At 45.1% G+C, this 21,844-nt stretch overlaps 2 protein-coding genes across 5 annotated transcripts in view; one reads left to right on the top strand and one right to left on the bottom strand.

Annotated features, from left to right (window-relative positions):
- LOC123997460 (choline transporter-like protein 5-B) overlaps window positions 1-12,790 on the bottom strand; it is a 123,459-nt gene extending 110,669 nt beyond the window's left edge. For all 3 annotated transcript variants that reach the window (XR_006832113.1, XM_046301738.1, XM_046301725.1), the window contains exon 1: window positions 12,716-12,790. Coding sequence is in view for 2 of the 3 variants with exons in the window: in XM_046301738.1 (XP_046157694.1) it covers window positions 12,716-12,782 (67 nt within the window). In the remaining variant the exon portion in view is untranslated. The remainder of the gene's footprint in view (window positions 1-12,715) is intronic.
- Window positions 1-21,844, top strand: part of LOC123997471 (alpha-N-acetylgalactosaminide alpha-2,6-sialyltransferase 5-like) — a 52,620-nt gene that overhangs the window by 2,463 nt on the left and 28,313 nt on the right. The window lies entirely within an intron of this gene.

Raw genomic sequence — 21,844 nt, forward strand, 5'->3', positions numbered from 1 at the left:
AACAGCTCAAGAACTGAACTACACACATTTAAAACAAACTAAGGTGAGGGCTAATCGATTCCGTGTCTTTTGAGTACAGTTGTAATCTGTGGCCTTACCCGATATGTTGGGCATCAGGCACCTGAGAGGCACATTGATTGCTCTAGTGATGTTGTGCATTTGTAATTCATGCTGCTCCTCCTGATATGTATTCAGTTGTCGTTCAGGTAATACTGGCAGGTCAGCTCACATGAATATGAATAGCCCAGGTACTGTAGGCTACACTTGAAATGGCATATTGCTAAAGCTTTGGGGATTTCCCTTGAGCCAGACTGACTGGGTATAGGCCTTTGATAATGGTAACCGTTTGCAGTATGTTTGAGTTCCATTTCCAAAGCAGTCAATTAGGATGATTGGTAGTCAGATTAATTTGATTAATTTGTCTTGAAAGCAATGCCATTATAACATTTTGTAGATTATACAGGGTTTGGTTTATGGGCAGTTTATGGGCAGTCAGTGTACTTTGCTGTATTAAGATCATAGTGTACTTTAGGTCTATCTGTCCAATAGACAGTGTCCTTTCTTCAACTATTTTCCGTTTTGATGTACAGGTGGAGTATCTTAATTTGGTTAATGTGTTGTCGCTGAGAATTTTTCTGCACTGCAGGAAATTGAAATGAGCCTTGTGATTTACATAAAGTCACTGAAAAGCTGCAGTTCTCTTTCTCTCTCGCTTAAACGCTAAAGCACAAGAGAGAATAACTGTCCTATTACTGTAGATCCTACTTTGACATTCAAATGTACAAAAATGTATTTGAAATGCAGCCGTACACATCAACAACCATTGTTTTACATAGCTTTATAACACAAAATAGATATTGATCTCCATTACGACATACAAGTGTACACCTAAACTATAGCCTATCACAATTAATTTCACATTAGAATAATTACTTTTTTACAATCAAAAACTGGTCAAATTAAGATCCAACATCTGTACTGTGCACTGTTTTGACCATCAGAATATATTTCAGCTATGCACTTTTTCTTCATTTCAGATGTGAATTACTTACTTTTAGTAGTTGTTATTTGAATTGGGAAACAGATGCATGACAGAACTGAATATATTGTTTTGTTTCTTTTTGATAAGTACTTGAGTGTAGTCTAGACAATGTTGTCTCCTATATTACTGCAGTAGTCTCTTCGAGCTTGGCCGTATAGGTCTCGACAGGGATGCCCCATCTTAAAATTCTCTCTGTAGTTTGATACGCTTTCTCCAAATTCATAATTTATGCGTGTGCCTGACATAAAATATTTAATGAGAAAACTTATTTTAAGGAGAAGCATCCTGTGCATAAAGCTTCAAAAGCTTCCAAAGTAGTCTCATACAAGAGCTAACCTAACCTGTATATCATATAGAGTAGCTTTATTCGTATACTAGCCTACTTTTCATTTCTCATGCTCACAGAGCTATGGTGGATAACACTGTGTTGACCTGAAAGTGGATCAAAAGGCTCATGATGTGTTTTGGTAACTGTTCCCTGTAGGAGAAAGCTATTCCTCTAACTTCAGGCTGTGTAACAATCAAGCTGTGTATCGTTCCAAAATATCAAATGAAGCCATTGATAGTGCCTTTCATAACGCTGTCTGATTAAGATGGCATCTGCCCTTTGAACACACACACACACACACACACACACACACACACACACACACACACACACACACACACACACACACACACACACACACACACACACACACACACACACACACACACACACACACACACACACACACACACACACACACACAGCAGACAAACCCATTCCTCAACCCCAGTAAAAGTTCTCCAGTCAGACAAAATGGTGTGCCTCATGGGTTGTTGTTAGTTCCTTTGGATTTTGCTTGTTGTTGTTCCTGAATGAATGAAGATGCATAGCATACTATAATAATATATGCCATTTAGCAGATACTTTTATCCAAAGCGACTTACAGTCATACATTCTACATATGGGTGGTCGCGGGGATCGAACCCACTACCCTGGCGTTACAAGCGCCATGCTCTACCAACTGAGCTACAGAAGGACCACATAGTATAGACCACATAGTATTGTGCATGTTGGTTCTGTAACCAAGGACCACATACACTACTAAAGGTATGTGGACACCTTCTCATCGAACATCTCCAAAATCATGGGTATTAATATGGTGTTGGTCTCCCCTTTGCCACTATAACAGCCTCCACTCTTCTGGGAAGGCTTTCCACTAGATGTTGGAGCATTGCTTCCATTGAATTCAGCCACAAGAGTGTTCCAATTACTAATCCCAAAGGTGTTCAAAGGCATTGAGGTCAGGGCTCTGTGCAGGCCCGTCAAGTCCGACAAACCATTTCTGTATGGACGTCGCTTTGTGCATCTGGGCATTGTCATACTGAAACAGGAAGAGCCTTCCCTAAACTGTTGCCACAAAGTTGGAAGCACAGTATTGTCTAGAATGTCATTTTATGCCGTAGTTTTAAGATCTCCCTACACTTTAACTAATGGGCCTAGCCCGAACCATGTAAAACAGCCCCAGACAATTATTTATCCTCCACCAAACTTTACAGTTGGCACTATGAATTGGGTCAGGTAGTGTTCTCCTGGCATCCACCAAACCCAGGTTCGTCAGTCGGCCTGCCAGATGGTGAAGCATGATTCATCACTCCAGAGAACGCGTTTCCACTGCTCCAGAGACCACTGTCGGCGAGCTTTACAAGCAAGCAAGCATCCCAGAAAAGTGCTCAAAATAGCCCACGTTAACAAATGTAGTTTAAGAGACAAGGTTCATGAAATTAATAACATGCTAGTAACATATGACATTCATATTCTGATTATCTCTGAAACTCACTTAGACAATACCTTTGATGATACAGTGGTAGCAATACAATTGTATAACAGAATGCCAATGGTGGAGGTGTTGCTGTTTATATTCAGACCCACTTTGCTGTAAAGATTAGAGAATCTAATGTTAAATACTCTTGAAGTAATATGGCTACAGGTTCATCTGCCTCACCTAAAGCCCATTATTGTGGGAAGCTGCTATAAACCTCTAAGTGCTAACAGACAGTATCTGGATAACATGTGTGAAATCCTTGATATGTATGTGATATCAACAGAGAGGTATATTTTCTTGGTGATTTAAATATTGACTGGCTTTCATCAAGCTGCCCACCTAAGAAAAAGCTTCAAACTGTAACCACTGCCTGCAACCTGTTTCAGGTTATCAGTCAACCTACCAGGGTAGTTACAAACAGCACAGGAATGAAATCATTAACATGTATTGATCACATCTTTACTAATGCTGCAGAAATGTGCTTGAAAGCAGTATACAGATCCATTAGCTGTAGTGATGGCAATATAGTAGAAAAACCAACGTTCTAAAGGCTGTGTCATGCAGTTTTTGATGAAGGTAAGGACACTTGACACATTTATGAAAACTCCTATTTGCTATAAGTTCAATTTAATCCTACTAGAAAGTGTGTGCCTTCAGGCCTGGAGGAAGCAAAAGTAACAAAGAAACAGAGTTTATTAATGTTCAGAGTTTATTAATGTTCAAAACCGAATAACTGAAATCCTCTAGATTAGTAGAGGGGAAAACAACTGGAGAAGCGGCCACAGACTGCAGGTCGCTTCGGGTAGGCGCAGGCCGTAGTCAACTGAGACACCTGCTCACACGCAGCGTCTGAAGAAGGCACAAAACACGACAGGACAGGGTGATACACAATCACGGCAAAAACACGACAGGACAGGGCGAAACGCAATCACAGCATGGAATACAAAACAAGGAACCGACGGAACAGGAACGGATCACAAAGGAATAAATAGGGAGTCTAATCAGGGGAAAGGATCGGGAACAGGTGTGGAAAGACTAAATGATGATTAGGGGAATAGGAACAGCTGGGAGCAGGAACGGAACGACAGAGAGAAGAGAGAGCGAGAGAGTGAGAGAGGGAGGGGGAGAGAGAAGGATAGAACCAAACAAGACCAGCAGAGGGAAACGAATAGCATGGGGAGCACAGGGACAAGACATGACAATGAATGACAAACATGACAGTTAACAACCCTTAGTAACATTTTTGAAGAAATTGCGTTTTACCAGATGTAACGACATTCGTCTGTTGTAAGAAGAGAGTCAGACCGAAATGCAGCGTGTAGGTTACTCATGACTTTAATGAATGAAAACGGTACATGAAATAACTGATATAAGAAAACAACAAACGAAACGTGAAACTAAATTACAGCCTATCTGGTGACTACAACACAGAGACAGGAACAAACACCCACAAAATACAAAGCGAACTCAGGCTACCTAAATACGGTTCCCAATCAGAGACAACGACAAGCACCTGACTCTGATTGAGAATCGCCTCAGGCAGCCAAGCCTAACTAGACACACCCCTAATCATACACAATCCCAATTAATACAAACCCCAATACGAATACAACATATAAACCCATGTCACACCCTGGCCTACCCAAACATATAACAAAAACACAAAATACAATGACCAAGGTGTGACAGAACCCCCCCCCCCTAAGGTGCGGACTCCCGGACGCACCTCAAGAGCATAGGGAGGGTCGGGGTGGGCGTCTGTCCATGGTGGCGGTTCTGGCTTGGGACGTGGACCCCACTCCATTAATGTCCTAGTTCCTCCCCTTAGCGTCCTGGGATCATCCACCTTCTCCGCCAACCATGGCCTAATAGTCCTCACCCAGATCCCCACATAACTGAGGGGCAGCTCGGGACAGAGGGGCAGCTCGGGACAGAGGGGCAGCTCGGGACAGAGGGGCAGCTCGGGACAGAGGGGCCGCTCGGGACAGAGGGGCATCTCAGGACAGAGGGGCATCTCAGGACAGAGGGGCATCTCAGGACAGAGGGGCAGCCCGGGACAGAGGAAGCCCAGTACTGAGAGGAAGCCCAGTACTGAGAGGAAGCTCAGTACTGAGAGGAAGCTCAGGCAGGTAGTAGGCTCCGGTAAATCCTGGCTGGCTGGCAGATCTGGAAGAGACTGGTTGTTGAGCAGATCTGGAAGAGACTGGTTGTCGGGCAGATCTGGAAGAGACTGGTTGTCGGGCAGCGCTGGGCTGACTGGTGGCACTGGCGGCGCTGGGCAGACTGGCGGCGCTGGGCAGACTGGGAGCACTGGCGGCGCTGGGCAGACTGGGAGCACTGGCGGCGCTGGGCAGACTGGGAGCACTGGCGGCGCTGGGCCGACTGGGAGCACTGGCCGCGCTGGGCCGACTGGGAGCACTGGCCGCGCTGGGCCGACTGGGAGCACTGGCGGCGCTGGGCAGACTGGAGACACCGGCAGCGCAGGAGAGGAGAAAGGCTCTGGCTGTGCTAAACAGGCGGGAGACTCCAACAGCGCAGGAGAGGAGAAAAGCGCTGGCTGCAATGAACAGGCGAGGCGCACTGGAGGCCTGGTGCGTGGTGCTGGAACTGGTGGTACTGGCTCGAGAACACGCACAGGAAGCCTGGTGCGGGGAGCTGCTACCGGAGGACTGGTGTGTAGAGGTGGCTCTGGATAGACCGGACCGTGCAGGCGCACTGGAGCTCTTGAGCACCGAGCCTGCCCAAGCTTACCTGGCTCGATGCCCACTCTAGCCCGGCCAATAGGAAGGGCTGGTATGTGCCTCACCTGGCTCTGCACCCGCACTGGAAACACCGTGCGCTCCATAGCATAACACGGTGCCTGCCCGGTCTCTTTAGCCCAACGGTGAGCACAGGGAGTATGCACAGGTCTCCTACCTGGCATAACTATTCTCCCTTCTAGCTCCCCCCCAATAATTTTTTGGGGCTGCTTTTCCGGCTTCCAACCGCGTCGCCGTGCTGCCTCCTCATACCTGCGCCTCTCCGCTTTATCCGAGTCTATTTCATCCTTGGGACGGCGATATTCTCCCGGCTGCGCCCAGGGTCCTTTACCGTCTAATTCCTCCTCCCATGTCCATATCTCCAAGTGGTGCAGCCTCTCCCACTGCAACTGCTCTTCACGATTAACAGGGAGAGTAGGCTCAGGTCTGACTCCTGACTCAGCCACTCTCTCTCTGCGCTCTCCTCCGTTACTTTCGTTTTTCGCTCTGCATCGCCGTGTTTTCCTCTTTGACTCCATTAGCCTGTAGCCCTCTTCGCACTGCTGAAGCGAATCCCAGGCGGGCGCCTGCACTCTCTCTGGGTCGGCCGCCCGCCTGTCGATTTCTTCCCACGTCGTATAATCCATGCTTCTGCTGTCCATAACGTCCTCCTTTAGCTCCTGCCAGTTTACACACTGCTCGGTCTGTGAGTGGTGGTGGGTGTTTCTGCAACGACGTTCGTCTGTTGTAAGAAGAGAGTCAGACCGAAATGCAGCGTGTAGGTTACTCATGACTTTAATGAATGAAAACGGTACATGAAATAACTGATATAAGAAAACAACAAACGAAACGTGAAACTAAATTACAGCCTATCTGGTGAATACAACACAGAGACAGGAACAAACACCCACAAAATGCAACGCAAACTCAGGCTACCTAAATACGGTTCCCAATCAGAGACAACGACAAGCACCTGACTCTGATTGAGAATCGCCTCAGGCAGCCAAGCCTAACTAGACACACCCCTAATCAGCCGCAATCCCAAATAATACAAACCACAATACGAATACAACATATAAACCCATGTCACACCCTGGCCTACCCAAACATATAACAAAAACACAAAATACAATGACCAAGGCGTGACACCAGATACAGGGATAATTTACAGTAAACAAATTGACAACAGACTTTTAGCACTCTTATAGGGAAGGACATATAACAAGCACAGTACACAAATGACTGATGAGTGGCTGAGATAAAATGATGACAAAAGATTTTGGGGGCTGTTTTGTTAGACTTCAGTGTGGCTTTTGACATTATCGATCATATTTTGCTGCTGGAAAAACTTATGTGTTATAGCTTCACATCTCCTGCTATATTGTGGATAAAGAGTTGCCTGTCTAACATAACACAGAGGGTGTTTTTTAATGGAAGCCTCTCCAACATAATCCAGGTAGAATCTGGAATTCCCCAAGGTAACTGTCTAGGCCCCTTACTTTTTTCAATCTTTAATAACGACATGGCACTGGCTTTGAGTAAAGCCAGTGTGTCTTTGTATGGGGATGACTCAACACTATGCACGTCAGTTACTACAGCGACTGAAATGACTGCAACACTTAACAAAGAGCTGCAGTTCATTTCAGAATGGGTGGCAAGGAATACATTTGTCCTAAATATTTAAACAATTAAAAGCATTGTATTTGGTACAAATCATTCACTAAACCCTAACCTCAAGTAAATATCGTAATAAATAATGTGGAAATTGAGGAGGTTGAGGTGACTAAACTGCTTGGAGTAATCCTGGATTGTAAACATGGTCAAAACATATTGATACAACAGTAGCTAATATTGGGAGAAGTCTGTCTATAATAAAGTGTTGTCTACTGTACCTTCTTAAAAGCACTATCAACAAGGCAGGTCCTACATGCCCTAGTTTTGTCGCACCTGGACCACTGTTCAGTTGTGTGGTCAGGTGCCACAAAGAGGGACTTAGGAAAATTGCAATTGGCTCAGAACAGAGCAGCACGGCTGGCCCTTGGATGTACACAGAGAGCTAACATTAATAATATGTATGTTAATCTCTCCTGGCTCAAAGTGGAGAGATTGACTTCATCACTACTTGTATTTGACATGTTGAAAGCACCGAGCCGTCTGTTTAAACGACTAGCATACAGCTCAGACACTAATGCATACCCCACAAGACATTCCACCAGAGGTCTCTTCACAGTCCCCAAGTCCAGAACAGACTATGGGAGGCGAACAAAACTGCATACAGTAGAGCCATGACTACATGGAACTCTATTCCGCATCAGGTAACTGATGCAAGCAGTAGAATCAGATTTAAAAAACAGATAAAAATACACATAATGGAACAACGGGGACTGTGAAGCAACACAAACACACACACACACACACACACACACACACACACACACACACACACACACACACACACACACACACACACACACACACACACACACACACACACACACACACACACACACACACACACACACACATAATAACATCCGCACTATACACACACTTACATTACATTACATTTAAGTCATTTAGCAGACGCTCTTATCCAGAGCGACTTACAAATTGGTGCATTCACCTTATGACATCCAGTGGAACAGTCACTTTACAATAGTGCATCTAAATCTTAAAGGGGGGGAATACTTATCCTATCCTACGTATTAAGGTGTCTCCATCCGTGAGGGAGTTTGTTCCACCATTGGGGGCCAGAGCAGCGAACAGTTTTGACTGGGCACGGGAGCTGTACGTCCTCAGTGGTAGCAGGCCAGAGGTGGATGAACACAGTGCCCTTGTTTGGGTGTTATCAGAGCCTGGAGGTATGAGGTGCCGTTCCCCTCACAGCTCCGTGGCACCATGGTCTTGTAGCGGATGCGAGCTTGGATTTTGTGTTATAGATATGTGGTAGTGAATGAGGGGCCTGAGGGCACACACTTAGTGTGTTGTGAAATCTGTTATGCATATATTGTAATGTTTTTACAATTGTATAACTGCCTTAATTTTTTCCGGACCCCAGGAAGAGTAGCTACTGCCTTGGGGATCCATAGGGAATACAAATACAAGTACACCACTCCACCCGACGCTTGGCATTGTGCATGGTGATTTTAGACTTGTATGCGGCTGCTCAGCCATGGAAACCCATTTCATGAAGCTCCTGATGAACAGTTATTGTGCTGAAGTTGCTTCTAGAGGCAGTTTGGAACGCGGTAGTGAGTGTTGCAACCGAGTAAACTATTTATTTTGGTGCTCCGCGCTTCAGAACACGGAGGTCCAGTTCTGTGAGTTTGTGTTCTCTACTATTTTGTGGTCACTTCCTACCACTTTGAGCAGTTGTTTCTCCTAGACGTTTCCACTTCACAATAACAGCATTTACAGTTGACAGGGCAGTTCTAGCAGGGCAGGAATTTGATGAAACTGACTTGTTGGAAAGGTGGCATCTTATGACGGTGCCACATTGAAAGTAACTGAGCTCTTCAGTGAGGCATTCTACTGAGAATGTTTATCTATGGAGATTGCATGTCGGTGGGCTCGATTTTATACATCTGTCAGCAATGGGTTTGGTTGAAATAGCCGAATCCACTCATTTGAAGGGGTGTCCATATACTTTTGTAAATACTGTATAGTGTTTCAGAATGCAGAAAAGATAGGTCTCCTCTGCCTGTCTTCCTGCTCCCTCAGGGTGTGATACAGGAGTAGTGAGCCACGGCACGTGAAAGGACTCTGTGTCTCTCAGGTGGCTCCAGACAAGGAGAGGCTACAAAGGACAGGAGTTGAGAACAGGAAAAAATCAGGAGCTGTGTCTGGAGATGTTCTGTTCACGGTTGAATGGTTACAAGCTTCAGAGAGTTTTGGCTGCTATTGTACTGTACATGTGCAGCACAACTAAGTCCTCTTTTCTTCCAGCTTCCCAAACTTTTCCAGAAAATCAGAAGCAATTTAAAGTCCACTCCCAGCCAAGAGCTAGAATGTGATGATGAAATAATAGAGTAACTTGGACTAAACAGGTTAGAAATAAGTTTTTACTTTGTTATATTTGGTCTAAATCCAAGAAAAAACAGCACAGTGAGTACATCTAGTTGTTGTTCTCATTCTCCCCATATCATGATATTGTGTCTGACACACATGTGGGATCTTCATTTGAGCCAGTTTACTACAGCAGGAAAAGAATCCTGCAGCAACAGGACATGTGAATTGTTATGTGGATTATTTTTTATCAGTATTTTTGTAGGGGTTGATACATTTTTCATAAGGGAAAATCAAGTCGGAAATTTCAACGTGGAAATTACAAACTTCAGAAGCCTTTTTTATACCTCAAATACCCTACAAGTTTTATATTTCCTGCATTGAAGGAAAGTTATCCTGCAAAAGGGTGATCAAATTAAGATGGAACATCTGTATTCATTATGTATTGAAAAATCTTCCCTTTTGTTGTTCTCTGCCATCCTATTGACAGCTGGCAGTATAACTGCATGATGTATACTGTACTTCATCAATCGTGGACTGCCTTATCTCAGAGTCTGTTCTCCCCCTGTGGGGACTCTCAACTTTAGCTCTGTACTGTAGCTTCCATTAGATCCAGAAAATTATTATCTGGACTCAGAGCCTTTGAGCCTGGTATCAATCACTATCTGGACTCAGAGTCTTTGAGCCTGGCATCAATCACTCTCGGCACTCAGAGCCTTTGAGCCTGGTATAAATCTCCAGACCCACCCAGAGACGGTTGGAATCAGCCTATGCTGCAGGGCTCCTTGATCACACACATACACACTCGTGTGGTGTACACAACCCCACAACTAACCCCAATACAGCCCCAGCTGCGTGAGAGATCTCTTTCAACCTGAGGACAGAGTTATACAGTATTTACTGAAGGAGTCAATTTATGACTCCTTAACTTATGTGCATACCTTCTTTCATTCTGGGTGGTGGATCTGTGAGCTTGGTGGTGGTGGTAGTAGTGGTAGTGGTGGTGGCGGTAGTAGTGGTGGTGGTGGTGGTGGTCGTAGTGGTGGTGACGGTAGTAGTGGTGGTGGTGGTGGTGGTGGTGGTAGTAGTAGTGGTGGGGGTGGATCTGTGAGCTTGGTGGTGGTGGCGATAGTAGTGGTGGTGGTGGTAGTGGTGGTAGTGGTGGTTGTGGATCTGTGAGCTAGGTGGTGGTGGTGGTAGTGGTGATGGATCTGTGAGCCTGGTGGTGGTTTTGGATCTGTGAGCTAGGTGGTGGTGGTGGTGGTTGTGGTTGTGATGGTGTTGGATATGTGAGCTAGGTGGTGGTAATGTTTGTAGTGGTGGTGGTGGTGATGGTTGTGGATGTAGTGTTGGTGGTTGTGGTTGTGGTTGTAGTGGTGGTGGTGGTTGTGATGGTGTTGGATATGTGAGCTAGGTGGTGTTGATGGTTGTGGTTGTAGTGGTGGTGGTGGTGATGGTTGTGGTTGTAGTGGTGGTGGTGGTGGTGGTGGTGGTGGTGGTGGTGGTGGTGGTGGTTGTGGTTGTGGTTGTGGTGGTGGTGGTGGTGGTTGTGGTTGTGGTTGTAGTGGTGGTTGTAGTGGTGGTGGTGGTGGTGGTGGTGGTTGTGGTTGTGATGGTGTTGGATATGTGAGCTAGGTGGTGGTGGTGGTTGTGGTTGTGGTGGTGGTGGTGGTTGTGATGGTGTTGGTGGTGGTGGTGGTTGTGGTTGTGATGGTGTTGGATATGTGAGCTAGGTGGTGGTAGTGGTTGTGGTTGTGGTGGTGGTGGTGGTGGTGGTTGTGGTTGTGATGGTGTTGGATATGTGAGCTAGGTGGTGGTTGGTTGTGGTTGTAGTGGTGGTGGTGGTGGTTGTGGTTGTGGTTGTGGTTGTAGTGGTGGTGGTGGTGGTGTTGTGGTTGTGGTGATAATGTGGTTGTGTTGTGGTATTGGATATGTGAGCTAGGTGGTGGTGGTGGTGGTGGTGGTTGTGGTTGTAGTGGTGGTGGTGGTGGTGGTGGTGGTTGTGGTGGTGGTTGTGATGGTATTGGATATGTGAGCTAGGTGGTGGTGGTGGTTGTGGTTGTAGTGGTGGTGGTTGTGGTTGTGGTTGTGATGATGTTGGATATGTGAGCTAGGTGGTGGTGGTGGTGGTTGTAGTGGTGGTGGTTGTGGTTGTGGTTGTGGTTGTAGTGGTGGTGGTGGTGGTTGTGGTTGTGGTTGTGATGGTGTTGGATATGTGAGCTAGGTGGTGGTGGTGGTGGTTGTGGTTGTAGTGGTGGTGGTGGTTGTGGTTGTGTTTGTAGTGATGGTGGTGGTGGTGGTGGTGGTTGTGGTTGTGATGATGTTGGATATGTGAGCTAGGTGGTGGTGGTGGTGGTGGTGGTGGTGGTGGTTGTAGTGGTGGTGGTTGTGGTTGTGGTTGTAGTGGTGGTGGTGGTGGTGGTGGTGGTTGTAGTGGTGGTGGTTGTGGTTGTGGTTGTGATGGTGTTGGATATGTGAGCTAGGTGGTGGTAATGGTGGTGGTTGTGGTTGTAGTGGTGGTGGTGGTGGTTGTGGTTGTGGTTGTAGTGGTGGTGGTGTGGTTGTAGTGGTGGTGGTGGTGGTTGTGGTTGTGGTTGTAGTGGTGGTGGTGGTCATTGTGGTTGTGATGGTGTTGGATATGTGAGCTCTAGCTTCTTCATGTCTGATCCTGGAGGCTGATAAAGGCCACATATATTTTGATATTTGTTTCAGTAGTCCATTGTTAACATAGTTCCAAAATGTTTTCATTTTGCATCATATGATGCAAAATACATCATACTGGTATGATTTCTGTAATTTGAAAGTTATATATCTTGAAAATTCAATTGATGATAAGCAAAACATTGTGGGACTATGTCAACAATGGACTAATGAAACAAATACCAAAATATTGTTTTTGGGTTGAGTTTTCCTTTAATCATGATGAATAACAGGAGAGGTTATTCCTTTTTACCTCCTATGTACCACATACCACCCAGTTCCTGCCCCACTATCTGTGCTTTGGAGCTTTAGACAATTAATATGATGTGTTTCCTCTCTAACGCCCAGGAAGCTCCGAATCAAACTTCCAATAGACAGCTCTGCAAGCGTTATAATGTCAAAATATGTTCGTTACTCACCAAATACAGTATGGAGTTTCAATGAGCAACTATCTTCATTTACTCCCCTTTCTGCCGGTATGTACATCCCAAAAAGTTCTAAATACACATTTACAAGCTACCAAACAAAAATGCCTATTCAGCACCTCCAATGTATTGAGCTGTTGTAGACTTCGGACCTGTGTGTGGCACTAATGAATGATTTACATTGGAGGTGCAGGAATAGGCATCTTTTCAGTTACATTTTTATTTAAACCTTTTTTTGGTTGTTCCAACTGGCCGTAACGGGAGTAAATGCAGATAGTTGCTCATCAAATCTCCATACAAAGGTTGGATCTTAACTTGATCACTCTTTTGTTGCAGAGAATTTTCCTGCTACTTCAGGAAATTCAAATGACCCTTGTGAATACCTGAAAATGAGCCGTTCTCTTTCTCTCAATCTCGGAGCAGTTGAGTCATTGGGATCAGTGCTAGCTATCAAAATCATTTTCTCTCTTGCTCGCTCAAATGCTAGGTCCTATTACTGTAACATCAAAATATACAAAAATCACCGACTCATGTCCGCTACATACAGTACCAGTCAAAAGTTCAGACACACCTACTCATTCAAGTTTTAAAAAAATGTTTAAACTATTTTCTTCATTGAAGAATAATAGTGAAGATATCAAAACTATGAAATAGTAAATGTAAAATCATAGATTTTTTTATATTTTATATTCTTCAAAGTAGCCACCCTTTGCCTTGATGACAGCTTTGCACACTCTTGGAATTCTCTCAACGAGCTTCACCTGGAATGCTTTTCCAATGCTTACACAGCCTGGAGGTGCGTTTTGGGTCATTGTTCTGTTGAAAAAGAAATGATAGTCCCACTAAGTGCAAACCAGATCGGATGGCGTATCGCTGCAGAGTGCTGTGGTAGCCTCATTCTGGTTAAGTGTGCCTTGAATTCTAAATAAATCACAAACAGTGTCACCAGCAAAGCACCCACATACCTCCTCCCCCATGCTTCACGCTGGGAACCACACATGCAGGGATCATATGTTCACCTACTCTGCATCTCACAAAGACACTGTAGTTGGAAACAAAAATCTCAAATTTGGACTCATCAGACTGGTGTTTCCTGGCCCAAGAAAGTCCCTTCTTATTTTTGGTGTTCTTTAGTAGTGGTTTCTTTGCAGAAATTCGACCATGAAAGCCTGATTTACGCAGTCTCCTCTGAACAGTTGATGTTAAGATGTGTCTCATACTTGAACACTGTGAAGCATTTATTTGGGCTTCAATTTCTGAGGCTGGTAACTGAATTTATACTCTGCAGCAGAGGTAAGTCTGGGTCTTCCTTTGCTGTGGTGGTCCTCATGAGAACCAGTTTCATTATAGCCCTTGATAGTTTTTGCAACTGCACTTGAAGAAACTTTCTTGAAATTTTCCAGATTTTCTTGAACTTCATATCTTAAAGTAATGATGGACTGTCATTTCTCTTTGCTTATTTCAGCTGATAATCAGCCATAATATGGCAAGATATGGCAGGCTGTATCACATCCAGCCTTGATTGGGAGTCCCATAGGGCGGCGTACAATTGTCCCAGCATAGTCCGGGTTTGGCCAGGGTAGGCCGTCATTGTAAATAAGAATTTGTTCTTTACTGACTTGCCTAGTTAAAGAAAGGTTACATTTAAAAAAACGAATTACAAAAATAAATTGTTCTTTTACATGTCCATATTTAGGGATATCTGTTATGCAGGTGAATGAGGACCCAAAAGCGACTTGGCGAAAAAATAATCTTTATTCCGGTTACCCACATCATAGTTGCGTTCCGATGGCGACAGGCGATGTGAAAAATAAGCGCAAGGATGAACCTTATCGTCAGACTGGAAGCGCTGGGATAGAATGGCTCCCACGCCCACCTCTGAAGCGTCAACCTCGACAATGAATTGTTTAGTGACGTCAGGAGTAACGAGGATAGGAGCGGACGTAAAACGTTTCTTGAGGAGATCAAAAGCTCCCTGGGCGGAACCGGACCACTTAAAGCACGTCTTGACAGAAGTAAGAGCTGTGAGAGGGGCAGCAACTTGACCGAAATTACGAATGAAACGCCGATAGAAATTAGCGAAACCTAGAAAGCGCTGCAACTCGACACGTGACCTTGGAACGGGCCAATCACTGACAGCCTGGACCTTAGCGGGATCCATCTGAATGCCTTCAGCGGAAATAACAGACCCGAGAAAAGTGACGGAGGAGACATGAAAGGAGCACTTCTCAGCCTTCACGTAGAGACAATTCTCTAAAAGGCGCTGGAGTACACGTCGAACGTGCTGAACATGAATCTCGAGTGACGGTGAAAAAATCAGGATATCGTCAAGGTAGACAAAAACAAAGATGTTCAGCATGTCTCTCAGAACATCATTAACTAATGCCTGAAAAACAGCTGGAGCATTAGCGAGACCAAACGGCAGAACCCGGTACTCAAAATGCCCTAACGGAGTGTTAAGCGCCGTTTTCCACTCGTCCCCCTCTCTGATGCGCACGAGATGGTAAGCGTTACGAAGGTCCAACTTAGTAAAGAACCTGGCTCCCTGCAGAATCTCGAAGGCTGATGACATAAGGGGAAGCGGATAACGATTCTTAACCGTTATGTCATTCAGCCCTCGATAATCCACGCAGGGGCGCAGAGTACCGTCTTTCTTCTTAACAAAAAAACCCCCGCCCCGGCAGGGGAGGAAGAAGGCACAACGGTGCCGGCGTCAAGAGACACAGACAAATAATCCTCGAGAGCCTTACGTTCGGGAGCCGACAGAGAGTATAGTCTACCCCGAGGAGGAGTGGTCCCCGGAAGGAGATCAATACTACAATCATACGACCGGTGAGGAGGAAGGGAGTTGGCTCTGGACCGACTGAAGACCGTGCGCAGATCATGATATTCCTCCGGCACTCCTGTCAAATCACCAGGTTCCTCCTGAGAAGAGGGGACAGAAGAAACAGGAGGGATAGCAGACATTAAACACTTCACATGACAAGAAACATTCCAGGATAGGATATAATTACTAGACCAATTAATAGAAGGATTATGACATACTAGCCAGGGATGACCCAAAACAACAGGTGTAAAAGGTGAACGAAAAATCAAAAAGGAAATAGTCTCACTGTGGTTACCAGATACTGTGAGGGTTAAAGGTAGTGTCTCATATCTGATACTGGGGAGATGACTACCATCTAAGGCGAACATGGGCGTAGGCTTCCCTAACTGTCTGAGAGGAATGTCATGTTTCCGAGCCCATGCTTCGTCCATAAAACAACCCTCAGCCCCAGAGTCTATCAAGGCACTGCATGTAGCACCCGAACCGGTCCAGCGTAGATGGTCCGACATAGTAGTACAGGATCTTGATGGAGAGACCTGAGTAGTAGCGCTCACCAGTAGCCCTCCGCTTACTGATGAGCTCTGGCTTTTACTGGACATGAATTGACAAAATGTCCAGCAAGTCCGCAATAGAGGCACAGGCGGTTGGTGATCCTCCGTTCCCTCTCCTTAGTCGAGATGCGAATACCTCCCAGCTGCATGGGCTCAGTCTCTGAGCCGGAGGAGGGAGATGGTTGCGATGCGGAGAGGGGAAACACTGTTAACGCGAGCTCTCTTCCACGAGCTTGGTGACGAAGATCTACCCGTCGTTCTATGCGGATGGCGAGTGCAATCAAAGAGTCCACACTGGAAGGAACCTCCCGGGAGAGAATCTCATCTTTAACTTCTGCGTGGAGTCCCTCCAGAAAACGAGCGAGCAGCGCCGGCTCGTTCCAGTCACTAGAGGCAGCAAGAGTGCGAAACTCTATAGAGTAATCCGTTATGGATCGATCACCTTGACATAGGGAAGCCAGGGCCCTAGAAGCCTCCCTACCAAAAACTGAACGATCAAAAACCCGAATCATCTCCTCTTTAAAGTTCAGGTAATTGTTAGAACAATCAGCCCTTGCCTCCCAGATAGCTGTGCCCCACTCTCGAGCCCGGCCAGTAAGGAGTGATATGACGTAAGCAACCCGAGCTCTCTCTCTAGAGTATGTGTTGGGTTGGAGAGAGAACACAATATCACACTGGGTGAGAAAGGAGCGGCACTCAGTGGGCTGCCCGGAGTAACAAGGTGGGTTATTAACCCTAGGTTCCGGAGACTCGGCAGACCAGGAAGTAGCAGGTGGCACGAGACGAAGACTCTGGAACTGTCCAGAGAGGTCGGAAACCTGAGCGGCCAGGTTCTCAACGGCATGACGAGCAGCAGACAATTCCTGCTCGTGTCTGCCGAGCATGGCTCCCTGGATCTCGACGGCAGTGTTACGAGAATCAGTAGTCGCTGGGTCCATTCTTGGTCGGATCCTTCTGTTATGCAGGTGAATGAGGACCCAAAAGCGACTTGGCGAAAACAGAGTCTTTATTCCAGTAAAGGATATAAGCAATACTCCTGGACAATCAGAGCAGAAAACAAAACATAAAAAAATTAATTCCACTCGTAGTGACGAGGACAGACTGGAGACTCGACCATTAACTGTAGGTTGCCTCGGGAAGGCACCGACCGTAGCAGACTCAGACACCTGCTCACACGCAGCATCTGAGGGAAACAAGACACGACAGGGCGAGACAAAGACACAGCACGGCGAACTTCATACAAGGATCCGACAGGACAGAAACGGAAAACAAGGGGAGAAATAGGGACTCTAATCAGAGGACAAGATAGGGAACAGGTGTGAAAAGACTAGATGATTGAGTAGGAGAATAGGAACAGCTGGGAGCAGGAACGGAACGATAGAGAGAGGAGAGAGAGGGAGGGAGAGAGAAAAAGGGAACGAACCTAATAAGACCAGCAGGGGGAAACGAACAGAAGGGAAAGCAAAATGACAAGACAATATAAGACAAAACATGACAATATCTTCTGTATACCACCCCTACCTTGTCACAACACAACTGATTGGCTCAAACTTATTAAGAAGGATAGAAATTCCACAAGTCAACTTTTAACAAGACACACCTGTTATTTGAAATACATTCTAGGTGACTACCTCATGAAGCTTGTTGAGAGAATGACAAGTGTGTGCAAAGCTGTCATCAAGGCAAAGGGTGGCTACTCTGAAGAATCTCAAAGTTGTTTAACACTTTTTTGGTTACTACATGATCCCATATCTGTTATTTCATAGTTTTGATGTCTTCATTATTAATCTACAATGTAGAAAATAGTTTAAAAAATCAAGAAGAACGCTTGAATGAGTAGTTGTGTCCAAACGTTTGACTGGTACTGTAAGTATGAAGATATCACTTATTAGTGAACCAATAATTCATAATTGTAGTGAATTCAGGTGGCATTTTCGAACTTGTAGAGTTTTCCTTGCTCTTCCTCAAAATCTCTAATGGACAAATACTGGTGCACCCAATACCTAGCTGTAGATGTTGGCTTTGTTTTTAGTATTTTAGTAAGACTAATTTATACCAGTAGTTTATTATACCGTGCCAATAAAGTTAGCATACAAATAAATATAGTAACACAGTTATTAATTTAGTGTTTGATCTCTGATCTACTTAATCAGACTTTATAATGAATCGATGTGTCACACCCTGGCCATAGAGAGGTTTTTATTCTCTATTTTGGTTAGGCCAGGGTGTGAGTAGGGTGGACATTCTAGTTTATTTATTTCTATGTTGGTGTGGTTCCCAATCAGAGGCAGCTGTCTATCGTTGTCTCTGATTGAGGATCATATATAAGTTGTCCTTTTTTCGGTTGGGTTTTGTGGGTAGTTGTTTTCTGTTTAGTGTCTGCACCTGACAGAACTGTTTCGTTTCGTTGAACTTTGTTATTTTGTTGCGGTGTTAAGTTTTATTAAAAATCATGAATGCCTTCCACGCTGCACCTTGGTTCTCCTTCTTCATCCGACAACAGCCGTTAAAAGATGCTCCTCCCATTGTGTTATTTTCTCCTCATTCTCTTTGTCACAGAGCCTGCCTTCTTTTCTGAGAATATCCCTCCCTCTTGCTTTCTCAGCATTGACAATCTGATTATAGCAGCAGAGTATCACACACAAACAAGCACAAACACACACACACACACACACACACACACACACACACACACACACACACACACACACACACACACACACACACACACACACACACACACACACACACACACACACACACACACACACACACACACACACACACACACATGGTAGACTAGATACATTTGGTGACATCACAGTTCCATCCTCTGACTCACCTCTTCTCTCTCCTATCCTCCCTCTCTCCCTCTCCTCCCCTACCCCTCTCACCCCCTCTCCCTCCACCACTCCTCTGTTGCTTTGCCTGTTCCTGTTAAAGAGATGTTGACCTTTAAACAGTAGTGAGCAGCATCCATCTGCACTGGCCTTTACACATGGTAATCACAAAACCTGTCTTTTCTGTAAATCTCCCTGCTAACGTGTGTGTGTGTGTGTGTGTCTAAGCAAGTCTGTGTGTGTGTGTGTGTGTGTGTGTGTGTGTGTGTGTGTGTGTGTGTGTGTGTGTGTGTGTGTGTGTGTGTGTGTGTGTGTGTGTGTGTGTGTGTGTGTGTGTGTGTGTGTGTGTGTGTGTGTGTGTGTGTGTGTGTGTGTGTGTGTGTGTGTGTGTGTGTCTTTGTCTTTGTGTGTGTGTGTGTGTGTGTGTGTGTGTGTGTGTGTGTGTGTGTGTGTGTGTGTGTGTGTGTGTGTGTGTGTGTGTGTGTGTGTGTGTGTGTGTGTGTGTGTGTGTGTGTGTGTGTGTGTGTGTGTGTGTGGGTTCATGACTCATTATTCCAGCCTTTTTGATGCTGTAATTATAAGAACTAGACAGAAACATGTAGATAATCAAAGAAAACCAGAAGTGCAGAACTGACTTATTTTTGAGACTGCCTGTCAATGATGCCCTTTACCAGTTTTATAGAACACCAGACAAAAACTAGTACATAGACAATTCCTAACAAAGAGAATCAGTGTATTCCTGCCTAAGATATCAATCTGATATCGTAGCCCTTTCCTGCAGTCAATGACCAAAAGCGCCCTCTTTGTCCTCATGGGTGGAATGTTATTCATATTTTTCCTTTTTTTTTAATTAAAGATTATTAATAAATTAGTAAAGATTATTAGTAAAGTTTTTTTTTAAACCAGACAAAAACCTGGTGTTTATCAAACAGTTTTTTTTTTACATTTCAATCTTCTATGATGTATATAAAGTGTAATATTGGGGTGCAAACTCAAAATCAAAACTTTTTGGTATATACTTTTGTTTCAAACGTAGATTTGGTTAATACTACCAATAATCACTCTTTGTGACCGTGATTTAGCCCACTGCAGGAAAAGGTTAACCACATAACCTAAAGGCCTAGACAGAGACTAGCTAGATCAATGCTCAACCGAACCACGGCTAACTTTATTGGACATCATCCTCTGGATGTCATTAACACACGTAACCGATTGGCTGTGCTGCTGCTGTACTTCCTCCTCACTGATAGACATTTTTCAAAGGATCCCAGTCCTCATTAATCCAAGAGCACCACTTCTTCATGAACTGATAGATAGACGGGGCTGACAGGAAGTTGACAGGAAGCAATGAATATCATCACTGAGAGGCAACTGTATTCTGTATCTTGGATCTGAGTGGAAACCTGCAGTTTTTGTTTCAAGTTTTAATATCATGTGCACAAGCAGTGGTGTAAAGTACTTAAGTCGTTTTTTGTGTATCTGTTCTTTACTTGAGTATTTATATTGTTGACAACTTTTACTTTTACTCCACTACATTCCTAAAGAAAATGATGCACTTTTTACACTTTTCATTTTCCCTGACACTCAAAAGTACTTTTTGCATGATGAATGCTTAGCAGGACAGGAAAGTGTTCCAATTCATGCACTTATCAAAAGAACATCCCTGGTCATCTGATCTGGTGGACTCACGAACCACAAATGCTTTGTTTATGTCTGAGTGTTGGAGAGTGTCCCCGGCTATCTGTAAATAAATTAAAAACAAGAAAATTGTGCTGTCTGGTTTTCTAAATATAGGTCATTTGCAATGATTTATACTTTTTTACTTTTGATAGTTAAGTATATTTTTGCAATTACATTTACCTTCGATACTTAAGTATATTTAAAACCAAAGACTTTTAGACTTTTACTCAAGTATTATTTTACATTTACATTTTTACATTTAAGTCATTTAGCAGACGCTCTTATCCAGAGCGACTTACAAATTGGTGCATTCACCTTATGACATCCAGTGGAACAGTCACTTTACAATAGTGCATCTAAATCTTAAAGGGGGGGGTGAGAGGGATTACTTATCCTATCCTAGGTATTCCTTAAAGAGGTGGGGTTTCAGGTGTCTCCGGAAGGTGGTGATTGTCTCCGCTGTCCTGGCGTCGTGAGGGAGTTTGTTCCACCATTGGGGGGCCAGAGCAGCGAACAGTTTTGACTGGGCTGAGCGGGAACTGTACTTCCTCAGTGGTAGGGAGGCGAGCTGGCCAGAGGTGGATGAACGCAGTGCCCTTGTTTGGGTGTAGGGCCTGATCAGAGCCTGGAGGTACTGAGGTGCCGTTCCCCTCACAGCTCCGTAGGCAAGCACCATGGTCTTGTAGCGGATGCGAGCTTCGACTGGAAGCCAGTGGAGAGAACGGAGGAGCGGGGTGACGTGAGAGAACTTGGGAAGGTTGAACACCAGACGGGCTGCGGCGTTCTGGATGAGTTGAAGGGGTTTAATGGCACAGGCAGGGAGCCCAGCCAACAGCGAGTTGCAGTAATCCAGACGGGAGATGACAAGTGCCTGGATTAGGACCTGCGCCGCTTCCTGTGTGAGGCAGGGTCGTACTCTGAGGATGTTGTAGAGCATGAACCTACAGGAACGGGCCACCGCCTTGATGTTGGTTGAGAACGACAGGGTGTTGTCCAGGATCACGCCAAGGTTCTTAGCGCTCTGGGAGGAGGACACAATGGAGTTGTCAACCGTGATGGCGAGATCATGGAACGGGCAGTCCTTCCCCGGGAGGAAGAGCAGCTCCGTCTTGCCGAGGTTCAGCTTGAGGTGGTGATCCGTCATCCACACTGATATGTCTGCCAGACATGCAGAGATGCGATTCGCCACCTGGTCATCAGAAGGGGGAAAGGAGAAGATTAGTTG

The sequence above is a fragment of the Oncorhynchus gorbuscha genome, linkage group LG02 (assembly GCF_021184085.1).
Source record: "Oncorhynchus gorbuscha isolate QuinsamMale2020 ecotype Even-year linkage group LG02, OgorEven_v1.0, whole genome shotgun sequence".
NCBI classification, from domain to species: Eukaryota; Metazoa; Chordata; class Actinopteri; order Salmoniformes; family Salmonidae; genus Oncorhynchus; species Oncorhynchus gorbuscha.